The 19,080-nt window shown below is 38.7% G+C and overlaps 1 protein-coding gene and 1 pseudogene across 2 annotated transcripts; both read right to left on the minus strand.

Annotated features, from left to right (window-relative positions):
* Window positions 1–2,039: 2,039 nt before the first annotated feature.
* On the minus strand, window positions 2,040–16,525 carry LOC5575807 (ubiquitin-associated protein 1). 2 transcript variants are annotated; one of them, XM_001662183.2, is made up of 4 exons: window positions 16,380–16,525; window positions 14,665–16,300; window positions 14,440–14,600; window positions 2,040–2,794 (listed from the first exon to the last, which is right to left on the minus strand). In XM_001662183.2, the coding sequence occupies exons 2-4, from the start codon at window positions 16,133–16,135 to the stop codon at window positions 2,669–2,671; spliced, it is 1,758 nt and encodes a 585-aa protein (XP_001662233.1). In that variant the 5' UTR covers window positions 16,136–16,300; window positions 16,380–16,525; the 3' UTR covers window positions 2,040–2,668. The 2 variants fall into 2 exon arrangements, with proteins under 2 accessions (XP_001662233.1, XP_021705327.1); XM_021849635.1 differs by having other exon boundaries at window positions 14,665–16,331; window positions 16,380–16,520.
* Window positions 16,526–17,851: 1,326 nt separating this feature from the next.
* LOC110678444 lies at window positions 17,852–18,370 on the minus strand (annotated as a pseudogene).
* Between the last annotated feature and the right edge of the window lie 710 nt (window positions 18,371–19,080).

The raw sequence follows: 19,080 nt of genomic DNA on the forward strand, positions 1-19,080 counted from the left end.
GATGAAGCATCGATTCCTGATATCTGTCGATGATGTTCCATGGTCGTTCAGAATTGTCGGGAACGGATTGAAATAGCTCGATTCTCGGTTCAAGCACTCTATCGTTAGCTGCAATTTGTTTGCTTCCCTTTGTGAGTGTAGGTCTAACAACATGCGCCAAAGGGAAAAGGCAACTTTCGATCATTTTTACGGTATCATCATCGACTGTCTTTGGTGTTTTCTGTACAGGTCCGGATAACGCGCTGATATGTAGCTGCTGAGATCCATCCGATTGTAATCGATTAACTTGTAAACTGACCCATGCCAGCTGCATCGATTGATTTCGTTGTGTGACTGGCTGTACAACAAGCACTTCTTGTTGTTCCAATGGGGCATCAGCTGCTCGTCCATTCGAATATGGCTTATTACCATCGGGGGAGTGTATTAGGCCATCGGATTCACCATTGTGCTTCACAGAAATCACTCTACCTACGACGTCAGAAAAACAACTAGTAGATTTTTGTCGCTTTGCGAACTGCTGCTGTAGCAGTTTATATTTTGCTTCTAATGCAAACTTCTCCTGCTCTATTGCCCTTTTTTCGGCCTGCCACTCGCGCTGCTGGATTGCGCGCTCTTCTTCGAGCTGCTTGAGCCGGAGGACAATACGAGTAGAGCTTCGACTGGATTTAGATTTAACACTCTCTGGTGTACGACTACTGCGAGCCCAATTAAATTGATCGTACTTGGCGGGGCGCGAATAGTTGCCGCAGTCTCCCGTCCGTTCTGATTTCGGCGAAACCGAAAATGTTCTATTCGATTCAGCGCTCATCGGATCGAATTTTCTTATAGTTTGTTACGGGAACAAGAGGCTCGTAGCCGAATTCTTTGAGCAGAACGCAAACTCAATTTTTAGGTGCGTGTAAGCTATAAGCTGAAGTATATTTTATTATATAATAATAGTATGAAGTAACATGATTTTACTTACAAAATTCGGTTTTGAGCTCGTTTGTGTTTGTTCCGTAATTGTGCTTATTCACCTGTGATTTAGATTTAGGTTAGAATATGATTTATTTAGTTCTAAGTTCAACTTACGGTCTGTGATTAAATCTGTGATACCCACTTAGGTTAAGGCCGCACGGGACGTCATCATAATCACCCTATCCATTTCAAGAAGCAAATCTCAAGAACCACTCCATATATCGATGCGAAAATGTATCACTATGATTCTATATATGTAGTGCACAACCCGATAAATTTTCAGCTTCATCGGTTCACTAAAACTCGAGATTTGCTTCCACAAAGTTTTGATGATTATTGTTAGAGTGAGACGAAAGATAGGGAAAATAACACGGTCTCCCGTGTCCCCTTAAGTAAGCTTAAGTTCATCGTATAATTAGCTTTAAGATTTGACTGTAAATATTCTTGATAATTCAATAACTAAGAGTTTACTAAATCTTCCCTATTGCTCATAACTTTGATCGCACAGTAATGCTGCATTGACACTTATGACACAATAAAATTTATGGCATTATTCTTCACTGTCATTATTCCAGGGGGGTGGCATGAGCCAATATTTACCAACCCAACATCAATTCAACAAAACATATGTTTTTATGGGTAGGAGACATCAATGATACCTCGCTGATGCGTAAAACATTAAACTAAATGATGAACTAATGAAAAGCGTCATCAAAAACGACGATTCAATGCGATATATTTAATTGCCAGAATCTAGCACTAGCAGCATATGAGCCGTATACTCAAAAATCAGGAGTAAAGTTAGGGCAAACCGACCAGAAAGTGGGTACCAAAACGCGAAGTACCAAAACGATGTGAGGAAGAGCCGAAATGTATGCAGGATGACAGCCGTGTCAGTCCCCTGCATTATTCACAGTGTGTGGCAGTGCTGGCAGCAACACCAATCATGTTACAAGGACTCGCGCATTTTCTAATTTCGGTCGGAACCGGGTTTCGTTCATAGGCTGTGTGGGTTCTTAAAACAACGTCTTGTAGTAAAGGATTTCGAAGAAAATAATTTGCTTAACTAGTTTTTTGTTGAGTAGTTTATAATATTGTTTATTTTTCTTGTAATAATCAACATAAGCACTTGAACAGAAATTCAATATTAGAACATGAGTTTTCTCTCACCGACTCGTTTTTCGCGGTTAGGCATGCAAGATTCATTAAATACTCTGCCGATATAAAAATCCTTTTTCAAGGGCATACCTACCAGATTAAAACAGAAAATTGACAAGATAGGTTATAAAACAAAATTTGGTACAAAGCACTATTTTAAAAAGATTGAAATTGTCGAAAATTGTATCGCAGATCTAATAAAAGCGAAAAAATATGCAGCGGCGAATAATAAGATCAAACGATAAGCTCACTTTAGAAGCAAATCATGTGCTCAAGTGCAGTTAGATGCACAGTTTTATATAAAGATTTGCAAAATACGACCTAGTTTCATCGTCAGCGGGCAAGGCATCACAACATCAAAGCCTTCTATTAGTTGTTTCAAAGTGGAATATGAAATAACTACTACAATCGATTTTGGTTTATTACAACAAGTTACAGCTTAATTTGGAGCCAATATCTAGGATTTTTGTTTTCTGCGCGCAGCTATAATCACAATCACGTTGCTACCGACGTCGAGTGGTAGCTTAATATCAGACAGAAAATAACTGAGGTACTACGATATCAAATAATCTAGCGCCTTGTGTTTATTGTTGTCGAATTTGACCAACGCTTCGGATATTTTCTCCTCTTCGAAACCCAGGTCCAGCAATTCACTCAATGGTATGAGATGTTCTACGATCTGTAGGCGAGAGTATACGGTTAAGGTAATCGGTTAGCTAAGGTGTTCATGATTAAGCATGATATGGTGATGATGCTTGAAATGATTATATGGAAAACATCTTATGTTTTACTTATAAACCTCCAGAAGTTACTGTAAAAGCACGTAAAAGTTTGAGCGGAATCCATCGAGTGTAAAAAGCAGGGTTGCTTTTTTGCCATGAATATATACCTATATATTTTAAATTCGGATGAGTATTAATCGACAAGAACAACAAGGCCGCTGGCAAGGATGGTATCGGAGCCGAACTCATCAAGATGGGCCCGGACAGGATGGCCGCTTGTCTGCATCGGCTGATAGTCAGAATCGGGGAAACGGAACAGTTACCGGAGGAGTGGAAGCAAAGCGTTATATGCCCTATCTACGAAAAGGGCGACAAACTGGAGTGTGAAAATTATCGTGCAATCACCATCCTAAACGCCGCCTACAAAGTGCTATCCCAGATTATTTTCCGTCGTCTATCACCTATAGCAAACGAGTTCGTGGGAAGTTATCAAGCAGGTTTCATCGACGGCCGCTCGACAACGGACCAGATCTTTTCCGTGCGGAAAATCCTCTAGAAATGCCGTGAGTACCAGGTCCTTACGCACCATTTGTTCATCGATTTCAAGGCGGCATACGATAGTATCGACCGCGTAGAGCTATGGAAAATCATGGACGAGAACAGCTTTCCCGGGAAGCTCACAAGATTGATCAGAGTAACAATGGACGGTGTGCAAAACTGCGTGAAGATCTTGGGCGAACACTCCAGTTCGTTCGAGTCTCGGCGGGGACTACGACAGGGCGACGGACTTTCGTGCCTATTGTTCAATATTGAGCTTGAAGGTGTCATGCGGAGGGCCGGACTTAACAGTCGAGGCACAATTTTCACGAGATCCGGACAATTTGTTTGCTTCGCGGACGACATGGATATTATTATGTTTTTTTTTTTTCAGTAGCGATAGGGGTAGTACTGGGACTTTTAATCTGCCCTAAGCTCCTGCCCAACATTTGCTTTTATAAGCCTCTATTACATTCATCACACAGACGTTCCTATACAATGTTGCTCAAATGGTCACTGTGTACCCTAGCATTGATTGCTTGCCGTAGTTTTGCAGTCAAGTATTCCAGACTAGTATAAAACATTGATAAGACTTGAAATGCTACTAAAGTGGTTGAAGTGAAGAACGAAATAGTTTTATTGAAAGGTCCTCATTCTCCATTTCATTTCATCACTCACGGTCACATAATTACCACACTTTTGCTGTCGTTACTTTTGTTTTTAACACTTTCACTAATATCACCGATCATTACTCATTAACTTTTGTAATACACATCATATATGTATACTTTTCATTATATCACTTCACTTTCTCAGCTATATTTTTTATCAAAATTACATCACATTAATTTCATAATAATTCATTTTTGTTATCATTTACCATGGGTTATCATAACATAAAAAATAAAAATTAATAATCACTACGATTTAGCACTACGATCAAGAAAGTTACAGTAGAAAAATAAAATCACTTCAATAAATTTTACCACACTCGTAGTCATTATGAACACTTTAATCATGAATGTGTTACGAACTAGGCAATAGTTTTTATATTCAGATAAATGATTGCAGAATGTATTAAAACCATCATTAAACTAGTAGCATAGACAAACAGACGTACCACTGAGGGGTTCATATTAGTATTATTATGTATGTGTTTTTAACAAAACTATCACAATCACTTTCAATGCAATTTGCAAATATTTTCATCACCATACATTCCTTCAAATATCATTATTAGCACCCTCACAATCACTAATTTTAAAACGATGAGTACAACACACAGTTCCTGCAAACACCCATTCTTATGTTGCATTATAAAATGATTGATCACACGTTAGCTTTGAAACTTAACCACCATTACTGATTAGTACAAAGGATGCTACAGCTTGTGTAAACGAACTGAACCATCAACAACCAGCACTGGTTTATGAGTAACTACTGAGCCCTGGCGGTCCCTCCGTTCGAAGAGGACCTTATTATAATATGCCGAAACATATTAACAGATGCTCCGCCTGAATGCAGCCGTTTCATGAAAATCATGAACCGTTAGAGGTGTGCTAAAGTATTGGGAAGGTGATATGTTTCACAGACGAATATTATTATGGTGCACCTTCTACATTGGCACCGTCAAACCCTGTGATCGTGGCCAGGGCAGACGACATGGATATTATTGGGAGAAAATTTGAAACGGTGGCAGATTTGTTCACCCGCCTAAAACGAGAAGCAACAAAAGTCGGGCTAGTGGTGAATGCGTCGAAAACAAAGTACATGCTGGTTGGCGGAACTGAGCGCGACAGGGCCCGCCTAGGAAGCAGTACGATAGACGGGGATACCTTCGAGGTGGTGGACGAGTTCGTCTACCTCGGATCCTTGTTGACGGCTGACAACAATGTTAGTCGGGAAATATGAAGCGCATCATCAGCGGAAGTCGTGCCTACCATGGGCTCCAGAAGAAACTGCGGTCAAGAAAGATTCACCCCGCACCAAATGCACGATGTACAAAACGCTCATAAGATCGGTAGTCCTCTATGGGCATGAGATGTGGACAATGCTCGAGGAGGACTTGCAAGCTCTTGGGATTTTCAAACGACGAGTGCTAAGAATGATCTTCGGCGGCGTGCAGGAGAACGGCGTGTAGCGGCGAAGGATGAACCCAAGCTCGTTTAACTCTACGGCGAACCCAGTATCGTGAAGGTAGCTAAAGCTGGAAGGATACGCTGGGCAGGGCATGTTGCAAGAATGCCAGACAACAACCCTGTAAAGATAGTGTTCGCTACGAATCCGGTCGGAACAAGAAGGCGTGGGGCGCAGCGTGCTAGGTGGATTCACCAGGTTCACCAGGACCTGGAGAGCGTGGGTCACAGTCGAGGAGGGAGAGAAGCGGCCATGAACCGAGTGAATTGGGTCCTAAAATTTGTAATGAAATCTTGTTTTTATTTAATAACACGAAAAAGCATGTTACTGTAATTACTTTAGCAATTTTTCCCGCTCAAATAATGGCTTTATCATGTTTAAATTTTAATTTAAAAATTTGGTCCATAAATGAACCTTGACACTTTTGATCATGTTTGACGTTCGCTTAGTCGACAAAAACACCACAGGGGTTTTAGTTCGACCACTGGGGTTGTTCCTATCTGACATTTCGTAAGGGACACGGAAAACAAAATACACCCAAAATTTGAGTTTAAGCCAAAGGATGTGACAAAATCTAATAAAAATGTTTTTGGGCTTAAACCAACGGAAAACATTAGAAAATTGAGTAAACATGTGTTTTTGGCCTAAACTTAAGCGTTTGGCACTAAAATTGGGACAGGGCTTTAGGACCCAATTGGCGAAATATTGTTGGCGAGGCTTTATCAAGATAATTGATGTAAAGCCAAATAAGTATGTAAGTAGAGTATTACTCGGGGAATTCATTTATTGATTCTTCAACGCCATTCTGAAATAATTTATATACAAATTTCGTTCGAGATATCTTATAGAATTCAATTCAAGATATCTGATAGGATTTTTTTAAGGTCGACCCCAGAAACTACTCAAGAGATTTCATTTGATTTTCTTTTGGAATTCCTCCGAAGACTCTTCCACAAACTTTTTAGGAAAATCCAACGTCCTCCATGAGTTCACCGAATAATTTGATTTTGTTGGCATTCCGTTAGACTTTCGTTTAAAACAACTTCAACATCAATTTCTCCAGAAATGCCTCCATTGATTTCTTAGGATTTCCTCCAAAATAGTCGTACTAGATTTCTTTAAGATTTCAACCATAAATTTCTCTAAGGATACCACTAGAAATTATTACAGAGATTTCTCCTAAGATTCTTTCAGAAAGTTCTTAGAAAGTTCTTTGAGAAATTTTGCAAGGATATTCAAAAAATTAGTTTTTAGGCATCTTTTTAGTTTTTAGTTTTTTTTTTGAAAAGCTCTTAATGGACTTTTGCGATGAACTGAATAATCCCTAACGTTGAGGATGTTTTGGTGGGTTTTCTAGATACATTACTAAAATATCAATCGAATCATTGGATTTTGACCCTAGTATTTTCTGAAGGAATTCCTTGGAAAATATCGAACAGAATCCTAGAAGAAAATTGTGTAGAAATGAATTTGAATAGTTTCTGTAGAATCTACTAATCTGCATCTGAGGGTTGTGGGTTCGAATCCCATCGATCGAGAATCTCTTCGTAAAGATTTTTTCACAATATCCTAGGGCATAGAGTATCTTCGTACCTACAACACGCAAACACATGCAAATCGACAAAGAAAGCTCTCGGTTAAAAACTGTGGAAGTGCTCGTAAGAACACTAAGCTGAGAAGCAGGCTCTGTTCCAGTTGAGATGTAAAGCCAGAAAGAAGAAAGAAAAACCGGATATATGAATGCAAAATGATTTTGTTTGAGAAATTTATCGAGAATTGTTTGAAAGAACTGCAAAGATAAAATGTTGGAGAAATTCGTAGAAAAATGTCTGGATGAACTCAATGACAAATCCTTGGTTGAATTTGATGAAGAAAGTTTTTAATAGACATCCTGGAATAATCCGTAGAGGAATTTTAGAGCAGTTTATGAGTCTAATAAATAATTCACAAAAAAATGACAGGAAGAGTGATAGCAAAAATCAGCGTATGAGAAATTCTCATAGGGTTTCATGGAAAATCACTCGACAAATTTCTTTAAAGCTCTATAATAAACATTTGAGATTTGCTTGGAAAAACTCCTAAAGACATTTTTTGAAAATCTGCTGAAGTAAAGGAGGAATAGGTGAAAAATATCCATTTTAAGAAGCAAATCTCAAGAACCACTCCATATATCGATGCGAAAAATGTACCACTATGATTTTATATATATATATAGTGCACAACCCAATCAATTTTTAGTTTCATCGGTTCACTAAAACTCGAGATTTGTCTCCACAAAGTTTTGAAGATAATTGTTAGAGTGAGACAAAAAATAGGAAAAATAAGACGGTCTCCCGTGTCACCTTAAAGTTTTCTTCAGATATTACTCTGAAGATTTCCTAAGGAATTGCTTCCAGATTGTTGTTCATGATGTCTTCAAGAATTCAACCTGGAATTACTCAAGAGATTATATCAGGATTTTTTACAGGAAATCTTCCAAGGATTCTTTCAGAAATATTTCATAGAAGTCCTTCACACTTAAATTATTTCACCGACCTCACCGAAAACCGAACTGCTGAGAAATCGGTAATTTTGTATGCCGAATCTGACTATGTATTTTACCGATATTTCGGCAATATAAATGATTTACCGAGATCTCGGAAAACGCTATTGAGATTCGGTAAATGCCCACCGAGATCGCGGTGAAAGTTTTACCGATATTCGGCAAATTATGTTGGATTCTCGGGGATTTCGTTTACCGAATTTGAGTATGTATGTTTATGTTATAAGGTTTTAACGTTTTGAAGTTTACATGTACACGACGAAACACGTGTCAAATGTACAAATTGAAATTGAAACTGCGAAAAGAAACCACGTGCTCCTCTACCGTAATCGATCGGCCGAGAACCGATCTCGTTGGACGACGACCACGCACTAAATTACCTGACCAATAAGTGATCGGTAGGATGTAGGTAGCGATTTGGTCACGACATGAAACCGATGTCTAAAAATAACTCTCGCTCGCTTTGATGCACATTTAACCAGAAATTGTTTCATCTTACAAGTAAGAAGCAGGCATGTTACCACTAAATCAGTTTTCACAAATGATAAGCATTGTGCACAAACTGAATCATAAAGAGCTCATGCCTGCCTGAGCGGCTTTCGCAAAAAAAAATGAGACAATGTTGATTACTAAATTATTTATTGCTATTTTCTGTTATTCTGTAATTTTTGTAGGGATATTCTGATGAAAATTAATCTCACGATAAGTAAACTATTTTCAATGAGAACCTATCGAAATATTTAGAAATCGCAAATAACAATGTTATCACATTTTTTACAGACATCGTCTTCTGATAAACAGACTAGCTCATGTAAGACCACTTATATGTCAGTGTCTAACCTAATTTTGTATTACTGCTAAGAGTTTATTAGACCAACCAGCCCATATAAATATAACAGACACATAAATTTTCCGTAGTCGTCATATCCTTGTTGAAATCAAATGTTACTGGATTGCATTGCTCATTGCTTTATCTAATGGAGCAAAGAATCAAATCCTAATCAAGATTCTTCTTGAACCTATAATAATTATTATATAATGAACCAGATGTGTGTGATCGTTAACATTCCAAATTCATATACAAAATAGATGCCAATATTCTTCTGAAATGGTGCACGTTTCCCTGAAGTCATCCAGTGCTAAAAAATATTGATTTGACAAATTCAATGGTTGTATAATTGAATTTAAAAAGATATTGATATTTTGCTTATTACACTTTTTGTGATTAAAAATGAAAAATTTTCAAGCTTTATCAAAAAATAATCCAGGGGTGCTGCAAATCATTTGAAAACGGCCTTTTTCTATACTTTTCTTGCACTTCAAGACCCATATAAACGCGTCTCTGATCCATCCAATTTTTTTTTGTCGAACAGTGTAATAGCGCTTACGTCGAAGTAAAACAAAACCCTAATTAGTAAAATATATGATATAACATGGGTTTTATCATTGAATGAAATAAATGCTTACGAAATTATCGTCATTCGTGAGCTGCCGAATAAAACAACACAAGAACAGCTTAAGAAAAACTCACCACTTTGAAAGGTCCAATTCTCCGCTCCAATACCAATTTGTCACAAAAGCTATGCACCGATCACTAATGCACTATTAAACTTTTGATTTGTCTATAAAACACTCTAAAATACTGAATTTGTATGCTTTAAATCACAAATTAAAATTAATGCACTTTGTTTTCCTCGGCAATCACTTTTGATTACTGGAATGGGTTGCCAGAAAACCATATTCAATTGCGGTATATTTTTTATTCACAATTTTAATTCATTGAAAAAATCGAACACAACTAATTAATGCATTGGAATTGGGCAACAAAGCATGCATTGGTAATAATTGAGCCTTTCAATACTTTCCTTATTTGAAGATTGTAGCGCATAAACTTCAATATACTGAGAAACATATAAAATATACGTCTTTCAATAGGTAAACTATTTTGGCAACACTCCTGTTGTTCTACATGCAATCAGAGGATGATGTTTTTGTGTCAAGTCATAAGTGCATTGATTTGCAAAGGGCCTGTTCTGATTTTCTCATACACTGAGAATAATATAAACGTAAAAAAAAATGTAAAAATAGTCTGTAGAATTTTCAATTTCGCGTTACCTTTTAGCGATTTTTTGCGCATAAACATTAAGGTGCGGCTTATTTTCCAAAAGTTCTCAAAACCAAAAATTCGTGTGCTCTTATGAATTCAAATCATATTAGAAGAGAAACCGCAAAGTTTGAGCCAAAAATATTAAGATTTATATATTTATTTATTCACTGTCTTTGACTACAGGTCACACAGACTGAAATTTTAATATTATGTACTTTACTTAAATTCTATCTCTTATCCTATTAACAATTTAGGGGTGGCGCATGTGTCTTGAAGATGAATTTTCAAGCTATAAAAAATGGCCTTCAGTGAAGTCACCATAACTTCGGTTATTTCTCACCAATTTCAAAACTTTTAGCATCATTATTTTCAAAATTAAATTCATGAAAACTTTGTACAATATCAAATTTGTCTTAAATCGAAACAAATCTTTGTTAAAAGAAGTTTTCTCGAAATTTTTCTTCATTATACTGGAAAATTCATATTTGTTTGCCCATAACTTCATAAATACTCAACCTATTTCAAATATTTGTGCAGTCGAAGCTTGTTATAACGACATAGCAAGGGAGCGTCGTAATAGAGAAATGTCGTTATAGAGAATACTGATAACATTAAAATCTTTTTCTAGGGACCGAAAAATGTCGCTATAGAGAGCTTTTGTCGCTATTAAAGTGGTCGTTATAACGAGCTTCGACTGTACATGTTTTTGAAGCAAAAAATAGTTGTTTCCATACTGTTCATACAACATATGTTTCTAAAAAATGGTTTTGGCTTAGTTTTGTAACAAATACTACCCAAAATTTAGTTTTTAAGATAATGATGCTGAAGGTTTTAAAATTGGTTATAAATTACCGAAGTTATGGTGACTTCACTGAAGGCCATTTTTTTATAACTTGAAAATTTACCTTCAAGACGCTTGACCACCCCCCCCCCCCCCTCTAAATCTTGGCTTTTTGGCTCAAACTTTGAGGTTTCTCTTCTAATATGATTCAAACTCATAAGAGTACAAGAATTTTTGGTTTTGAGAGGGGCCCAAATAGCCGTAGCGGTAAACGCGCAGCTATTCAGCAAGACCAAGCTGAGGGTCGTGGGTTCGAATCACACCGGTCGAGGATCTTTTCGGGTTGGAAATTTTCTCGACTTCCCAGGGCATAGAGTATCTTCGTACCTGCCACACGATATACGCATGCAAAAATGGTCATTGGCATAGTAAGCTCTCAGTTAATAACTGCGGAAGTGCTCATAAGAACACTAAGCTGAGAAGCTGGCTCTGTCCCAGTGGAGACGTAACGCCAGAAAAGAAGAAGAAGGTTTTGAAAAACAAACCGCACCCTAATGAGCAGTAGTGTGAGTAGCGAATAGGGGCATGCATGTAACCCATTCAAACGCAACTCTGAAATTCAAGTAATCCGATAATCGTTTTCCGTGGATTTGCAGAGCACAATATTATGAATCAATTAACCATGACGTCACGCTGCAACTTCTAGGCTGGATTCACACTTGCTGCAAGACCATGACATGGCAATTTTTACAGCCGAAATGCTGCCATAGTGAGATTGAATACAAAAAATATTCGATAAAATAAATGAAAACGAAATAAGGCAGCGTCCATTTATGACATAACGTTAAAATGTACAATTTTCGACCATTTCCCCCTCCGTAACGGTCTTTGCATGAAAAAAATAAATTTTGTGTTTGAGCCTACTCCCCCTACCCCTAGAGCGTTACGTAATTTGTGGACGGTGCCTTAGTCTGCATAAATTTAGTGGCGTTGTGTATTCAATTTGACTCTCTGCTATTCTATTTATAACTGCAATTCTGTTCTCAGTGTAGTCTATATTTTTCTGCATTGGCCCTTTCAACGAGTAGAACATAATGAGTGACGTTTAAGGTGATTATAAAACGAAGCCAAACTTTGAATTTTCAAATGCACAAGACTGAAGAATCTGACAACTGTTCGCGTTGAAAATCAATCAAACTGCTTGCTTCCTGGTAGTGACCAATGGGATAAATTTTCAACGCGGAGCGCTGTTTGGTTCTCAAGTCTTGTGCTCTTGGAAATTTGAGTTGTGGCTTCGTTCTATAATCACCTTAATTTCAGGATTTGTCAACAAATACGAAATGTTGCCAATATTGCGTATTTCTTTCACTACTGGACTGCGAAGTGCGGCTTCATAAGTGCGAAAATGCGAATAAAAGTGCGGGATTGCATCGAATCATGTTGGGGTCTTCAGCGGGGTTATTCTTTGGACTACGAGGAATAACCCCGCTGAAGACACCGACACGATTTGATGCAATCGTGCACTTTTATGAGCATTTCCGCACTTGTAAAAACTTCTGCGATAGTTCAGTGATGAAAGAAATGCGCAATACATAAACTAGTTTTTGCGCAGTTTTGGATTGCCGAAGTGAACATTTTTGTTGCCGACAATAGTAATTGCATTGCCGATAAAAGAACAAGTGCCTCGTGACTTTGGTGAGGGAAAATAGAAGATTAAGAGAATAAAATAGTGTTTTGTGTATGATAAGTAACAAATGGAGAGTGCTCAAGTGTAGTTAAGCTGTCTGCTGCTAATTATTGCCGACAATACGTAAGTTCCCCTATGTTAAAAAAAAAATGCAACGTCTAAATGTGGAAATACTTATCCGAGATATTTGGCAAAGCTGATGCATCTCAAGCAACATAATTTTATAATAGAGTATTTTAAAACTATATATGACCAGATTTGTTCCCATATCAGTTGATAATGCTTAATTATATTGCTGTGTGCGTTTGAAATGCAAACATCAAATGTGGAAACACCAAATGTGGTAAGATTTTCAACAAGGAAGGCGAACTCAAAATTTGATTCTCTTTGCTAGGTTGGCGGTGATATGCATCATAGTTGCTAAGTATCCTTTGGTTACTTTGTGTTACCGCATTTGAAGCTCAGTTAGCCTGGATTTGCAAGTCAAACGCAAACAGCAATAACATGTATGCTACTCGGGATGGATTGAGAACTTTCAAAAAGGGCCATTGACATTTTCATATTCTTATAATAGATGGCTACACTGCTCGGTGGTTATAGTTAAAGATAACAATACCGAATATTCACCACAGTTGAAGGAAGTGTTGCATGGCCGAATATTCATGTGGCTGACAACACTGTTAGGGGTCATGCACAAATTACGTCACGCTCCGAGGGGGGGAGGGGGTCAGGCTAAGCGTGACAAGCCTTACAAAAATTTCGGAGGATTCATACAAAAAACGTGACAAAGGGGGGGGGGGAGGTGGTCAAAAAAGTTGAAATTTAGCGTGACATAATTTGTGTACCATCCCTTAGAGAAGAATTAAGAAAAGCTCAAAATCATAAAATTTGAGCGGAATACAAAAATAGAATGCTTAGAGACGTAGGCAAAGGCATACTCTTCAACTGTAATTTAGTTGTTTATGAAGGGTTCAAAATAACGTTTAAGCTGGCAACACTGTTCAAATAAAATCGATAAAACTAAATACATAAAATTTTCTGCACGATATTGAAGTCGAATCTTGAGCAAAGATTACACACTCACAGACTGACGAAATTTCCATCGACCACTCATTTAACGTTCAATTTAAAATCGCTGCGTTACAATTCTCACAACCAGAGGCGCGCGCATCGTTTTTCTTAGCGTTTGACGTTTTTCACTACCGCCATCTGTCGGTCTTGTTGCACGAAACATCTTTCCGGTTCAAAAGCTGGCATGTGATGGTCATTCATATACGGAATTCCGCCACCAGGCAGTGCTAGTTTGCATGAAACTTTTGTTTTACAGATATCTCAGATGCTTGCCGGTTAGAAAGATGACGTCTCTAGATCAAATTCTGAGTGTCCTCTCGAAATTTGAGCTCATTTGGATGAAAACTGAAACTGCACAAGCCCTTTAAAGTTTACATGGGAATTACTATGGGAAAAGCAAGCAATTCACTCAATCGGTCATAGTGTTCGCCCATGTGCTCTTGGAGATTAGAACTATGTTGATACTGTGAGATACAATAATCAGCCACAACTTTGCCGAAGGCCGTTTTTAAATTGGACGCCCCGGTAATTAGTTATATTAGTTAATTATTATTAGGTAATATCTGTTAACCCTGTAGACTTTGAACCCATTGAGTCTTCCCTTATAATCGATGGATTCCGTTCAAAATTTTCACAGTAACTTCTGGGAGTCCAAATGAACAAATTGAAATGATGTAACTCAAGATCTTCACACTTTGATGGTTATGAACCCATACCTTAGTCCAAAAGCTTCAGACTTACCTTTTTATCATTGTTCCCTATCCGTGTTAGAACCGCTGCTACACGCTCCAATGGGAAACCCATCGACCCAATGCGTTTCACCAGGTTCTGATCGGTAGGCGACAACCGATTGTAAAGCGTATAGTCCTGCGTGGACGACTCTGACTTGCCTATACTTTTTTCTAAAATCGAAAGTACGAATGGGTCTTATTGTACAAAATATTTATTGAACATGAATTCGCTTACCCTCTGCCGGATTGCTCTCGGCAACCGATTGACTATTGTTTCGAGTTCTTCGCTGGGCGGAGTTTTTCACCTCCTCATCCAATTGACGGACTATGTCAGGCACACTTTTAGATTTGGATCTCAATGACGATGCGTCTTCGCCCTTTGAAGATTCTCCACTGGAATTGTATCCGGCTGAGGGCGTTTCCGTTGCTGTGGCATTTGCCTGTACGGGGTAGTTGTTATAATTGGGCGCTAGTTGAGACTGGTGTCCATAGGTGCTGTTGTAGAAATATGCATTTGCATAGGTGGACTGCGTTGCTGAATTGCTCGAGGAACTCGTGTAAGGAAAATAGTTGAAAGGTTGATACTGAGATTGCGTCGACTGCTGGTAGGAAGTGCCCGCAGTTGACTGGTATTGACTTAGAAATCGACTATCCTGAGTCGCATAGCTGGCATTCGAGGGCGTCGAAGAGGGAGGAGCATATGCAGCACCATAATTATAGTGGTAACCATCGTAGGATTTATAATAATCGTTTGATAGGACCTCTTGACCAGAACTTTGGGTATACGCTGTGGGTTGATACTGGGATTGAGGTTGATAGCTTAAGGATTGCAGTGGGGTCGCATTTTGCACAACGGAAACATCATTATCTTGATTCTGATTCGGGGAACATTGGTTTTCTAGTTTCTTTTTTGCCTCATTTTCATTGGAGTCAGCTGGGCTTCGCTCTGGACCAGAATGAGAAATATCTAAATTATAAACTTGAGCTAAAATGTCCAAATCGTTTATAGTTTTCAACTCCATATTATCGAAAGGACTCGAAGTGTCATTCTCGAAATCCGAATAGTTGATCTTGTTATAGATACTGTGGTTATTGTTCAACAAATTTGTATTCTTTGGAATGCTGAAGTTAAGAGGCGTGCTGCCGGAGTCTATTGCCTTTTCAGGGGACACTAGAGCAGACGTTGCCACATCTGGGAGCACCGTTGGCATAAGAATTGAATCGAATTTGTTCATATGACTATGCTGAACTGCGTTGGAACTAGCTACTGATAATGTGTGATTACTTTGAATTCGTTCCTCAGACGATCCCGAGGGCGTCGATTCCTCATTTTCGTCAGCAGAACCTTCCTCTTCGCCTTCACTGGCACTGGAAAGGTCATCCGTATTGGGATAAGAAATCTGGTTCAACTTACGCTTCTGCTCTTCTTCCGCTAGCCGTGTCCGTTCTAACTCCTTAAGCCGAACCCGTTCCTCCCGCTCATAACGCTCCTTCTCCTTGGCTGCTCGCCATTCGGTAATTCGTTTAAGTACGGTTGCTTCCAGATCGAAATCATAGCTGACCGGAGTTCGAAGTGTTCCCCCGCTCTGGACTTGTGCCAATCGATTTATGACACTCTGGGGAAGGGTGATCTTCGGAGGGGGTTTGAAGCGCTCCGAAATCTTCACCGGAACTCCGTCCATGTAGTTGGGTGGACTCTGCGACATTCTCTGTCAACTGCCTGCATTCGAGAGCACAACCGCAGAATCGATGATTTCATCAAGGTTTTTTCCTTCCTTCCTGTTATCTCCTACCGCAGCTCACAACCAAATTGGATTAATGTCCTCCTTTGTGGTAACGATTTGCCATGGAAATATTCAGCAGACACAGCTCTGGAAATCAACATAACATGGTGGAATAACACTGAAGCGATTATTGCAATATATTGATCGATATTAGCAATATTTTTACCTATAATCTCAATATTAATTTGAACCAAATCACAAAATCACTGCTTCGGAATAATCGACTGAAGTAACAAGGAAAATGCAAAAAAAAATATTTTCCGTCTTCCTGATCTCCTTCTGACAGCTTGCACTAATTCGAAACAAAACGTCAACACAACGCCGAGGGAGTCGCCACTCTCGGACCGATTGCGCGAACCGTTTCGCAGACCGGTTACACTTTGCATGATTTGAACCAACACGGAGAAATATTTTTACCTAATTTTTGAGTTTACCCAAAATTAAGTACATATATCGATTATAGTTTCAACCCAAAATCTCTCGGTTTTCTCTTTCTCCCACACGAATGTTGTCAAAAATAGAGAGAGCTGCATCTACCCAATGGGGGTACTTTGGTCCAATAAGCCACATTTGGGTAAATGCAAATTTTCTTATGTTTGGGTCGAAAGAACTCAATTTTGCGTTAAATCAACCCAAAATTGAGTATATTTTTCTAATGCGCCACCATCATAGAGGTCGCTGGGGAAGAAGGCGAGAAATGTCACTGAAAATGTTTGTTTACGTCCAAATTTCAATTTTTCATCCCAAAAATTAGGTCATAATCAATAGACCATTTCCGTCAGATCTAACCCCCAGTTTTAGTATTTTTCTTCGAAAGACAATTATTTATAATGAATATATACGCTTTTAAATCTTGTTTATATGCACTCCTGATTTTCTTATAAATTTTCAAAAACATGGATACTCACCACATTTTTGAAAATAACTCGAGATGCGGCACAGTTTGTTCAACCCTATGGGTATACAGCGTGGTGATTTTGGATCTCACCCCTGCATTGGGATGTTTATTTACATTTGGAAACGTCAAACCAGATCTGCGATCAGAATGACTGAGATCTCGATCAGGGCGCCCCGGACCAAAACTAACCTCAAATAACTTTCTTTGCTAACCTCAACTTTGCATTTTCATCGGTCGGATCTCAATTTTTGCTGGAAGCAGAGGAATAATATGGAAAAAATGCAAATGTAGAATACTAAGAATCAATTTGTCCACCCTCTCCTCTAAACTATAACACTGAGAATCGTCTTCCAGCAGGAAAAAATAACATTTCCCTCTACAGATTCAAAATTCCCGAAATAAAAAACAAAACTATCATTCACCCAATAGTTTCAGTAATCGCTATTTTTCATTATAAACGACTTCCGATATCATTATTTTTGATATTCATGCCGACAAATGCCTTATCAAACTGTTGGCTGATGATCCGGAAGCTTCCCGCCTTGAGTGAGCAATCTTCCGGACCATTGAAACTTCGGCGGCAGAAAAAGATCACGCACGACATCTATTCTATCTGAACTCAGCAGAACCTTGTAACGTTCGACGGTTGCGGGAGAAGACAAACATTAATGAGGTGGTCACGATGGTCAACATTCTGCAGCAGAGGAGGAACCCTGGAAGATACTTCCGACAAAAAAAACTCGATTTCATATCCTTCCTTTATTTATCCTTTGGTGAAGAATTTGCGGATTTGCTGTTACACCCGGTACTATATCAGACCGGACATTATAAATCAGCCACTCTCCCGTCTCAATCCCGAACGGAAACCGCTCCCATCAGCGAACTTATCGAAATCTTCTGGCTTCGCGTTCGAATTCCAGCAGCGTCAGGATTTCACCTTCGCGAGCCGGGTCCTTGGCGTTGCGGATGATCCGACAGTTCTGCTCGCTGAAAATTTCACTTTCGCCTGGCCCACTGACCCTGGGAACCGGTGCGGCCGAGGACATTGATGACTTGAGCCAAAACGACAGACTTATCCATGGTTTTGTCTTTTTTTTGCACATATGTGGCCACTAGTAAAACAAAACGGCAAAAAAGGATGATAACGATCTTGTGAAATGAAATGCCCATATGATGAAAGAAAACATAAACAAAAATCATCTGTCATACCAGCTGATCAAAAACTCACCACAACGTGATGGCAAAATCATAAGGGAAAAAGGGGTCTCCGTTTTTTTCGGGGTGAATCAAATTCTAGGGGACCGAGGGGTGAAGTAACGTGCCGCCAGTTTTTTATTGTTTTTCAATAGTTAGAGGCTCCAAAACATACCGGTTCCTTAGGATAGTTTGTTCAGTAAATTGACAGAAAGCATATAAGCCAATAAAAAAATTTCACGGAAATGGTCTATTAATTATTGAACTATTTTCCATTGACATAATCATTTCAACCCTTCATTCTTGTGATACGCGTGATTTCACAACAAATTCAACCACTAACAAAAAATCCGGAAGTTTATAACCTATGTTGCCAAACGCCAATTTTCCAATTTTATCCCACTAATCGTACATGAGCACTGACCGGATCTATACATTTTCGTTGGAAAACAAGTTTATTATGTTTTTCAATGCTCTCTGATCGTCTACAAAATAACTATTCCGAGAAAAAGTGTAAATTGTGTGCTCCTTCCTATGCTGCACACGGTGCGTTCTCAACTCAACTTCTTTTTCGACGGTTCTCCTACTAGCCACCAGATGTCGAAGAGATCGTTAAGCTTTGAAAATATTAGCCTATGGAATTAAAGCCAAACTACCTAGTGGGGACCTTGGAAATTTAGTCAAAATTGAGTTATTGGGCTCAACTACGGAATTGCGTTGAAACAACCCAAAATTGAGTTGAATTCCGTCTCCGTGAAGGTATCTAGAAGGGGCC

This window comes from Aedes aegypti, chromosome 3 (genome assembly GCF_002204515.2).
Source record: "Aedes aegypti strain LVP_AGWG chromosome 3, AaegL5.0 Primary Assembly, whole genome shotgun sequence".
Taxonomy (NCBI): Eukaryota; Metazoa; Arthropoda; class Insecta; order Diptera; family Culicidae; genus Aedes; species Aedes aegypti.

Excerpts from the sequence above, each read along its gene's own strand:
- LOC5575807 (XM_001662183.2), bottom strand. The coding sequence starts at position 16,135 with ATGTCGCAGAGTCCACCCAACTACATGGACGGAGTTCCGGTGAAGATT. Across the intron at positions 14,601-14,664 it reads CGAGAGCAATCCGGCAGAGG|AAAAAAGTATAGGCAAGTCA; the intron begins GTAAGCGAATTC and ends TTTCGATTTTAG. Across the intron at positions 2,795-14,439 it reads TAGGGAACAATGATAAAAAG|ATCGTAGAACATCTCATACC; the intron begins GTAAGTCTGAAG and ends TCTCGCCTACAG.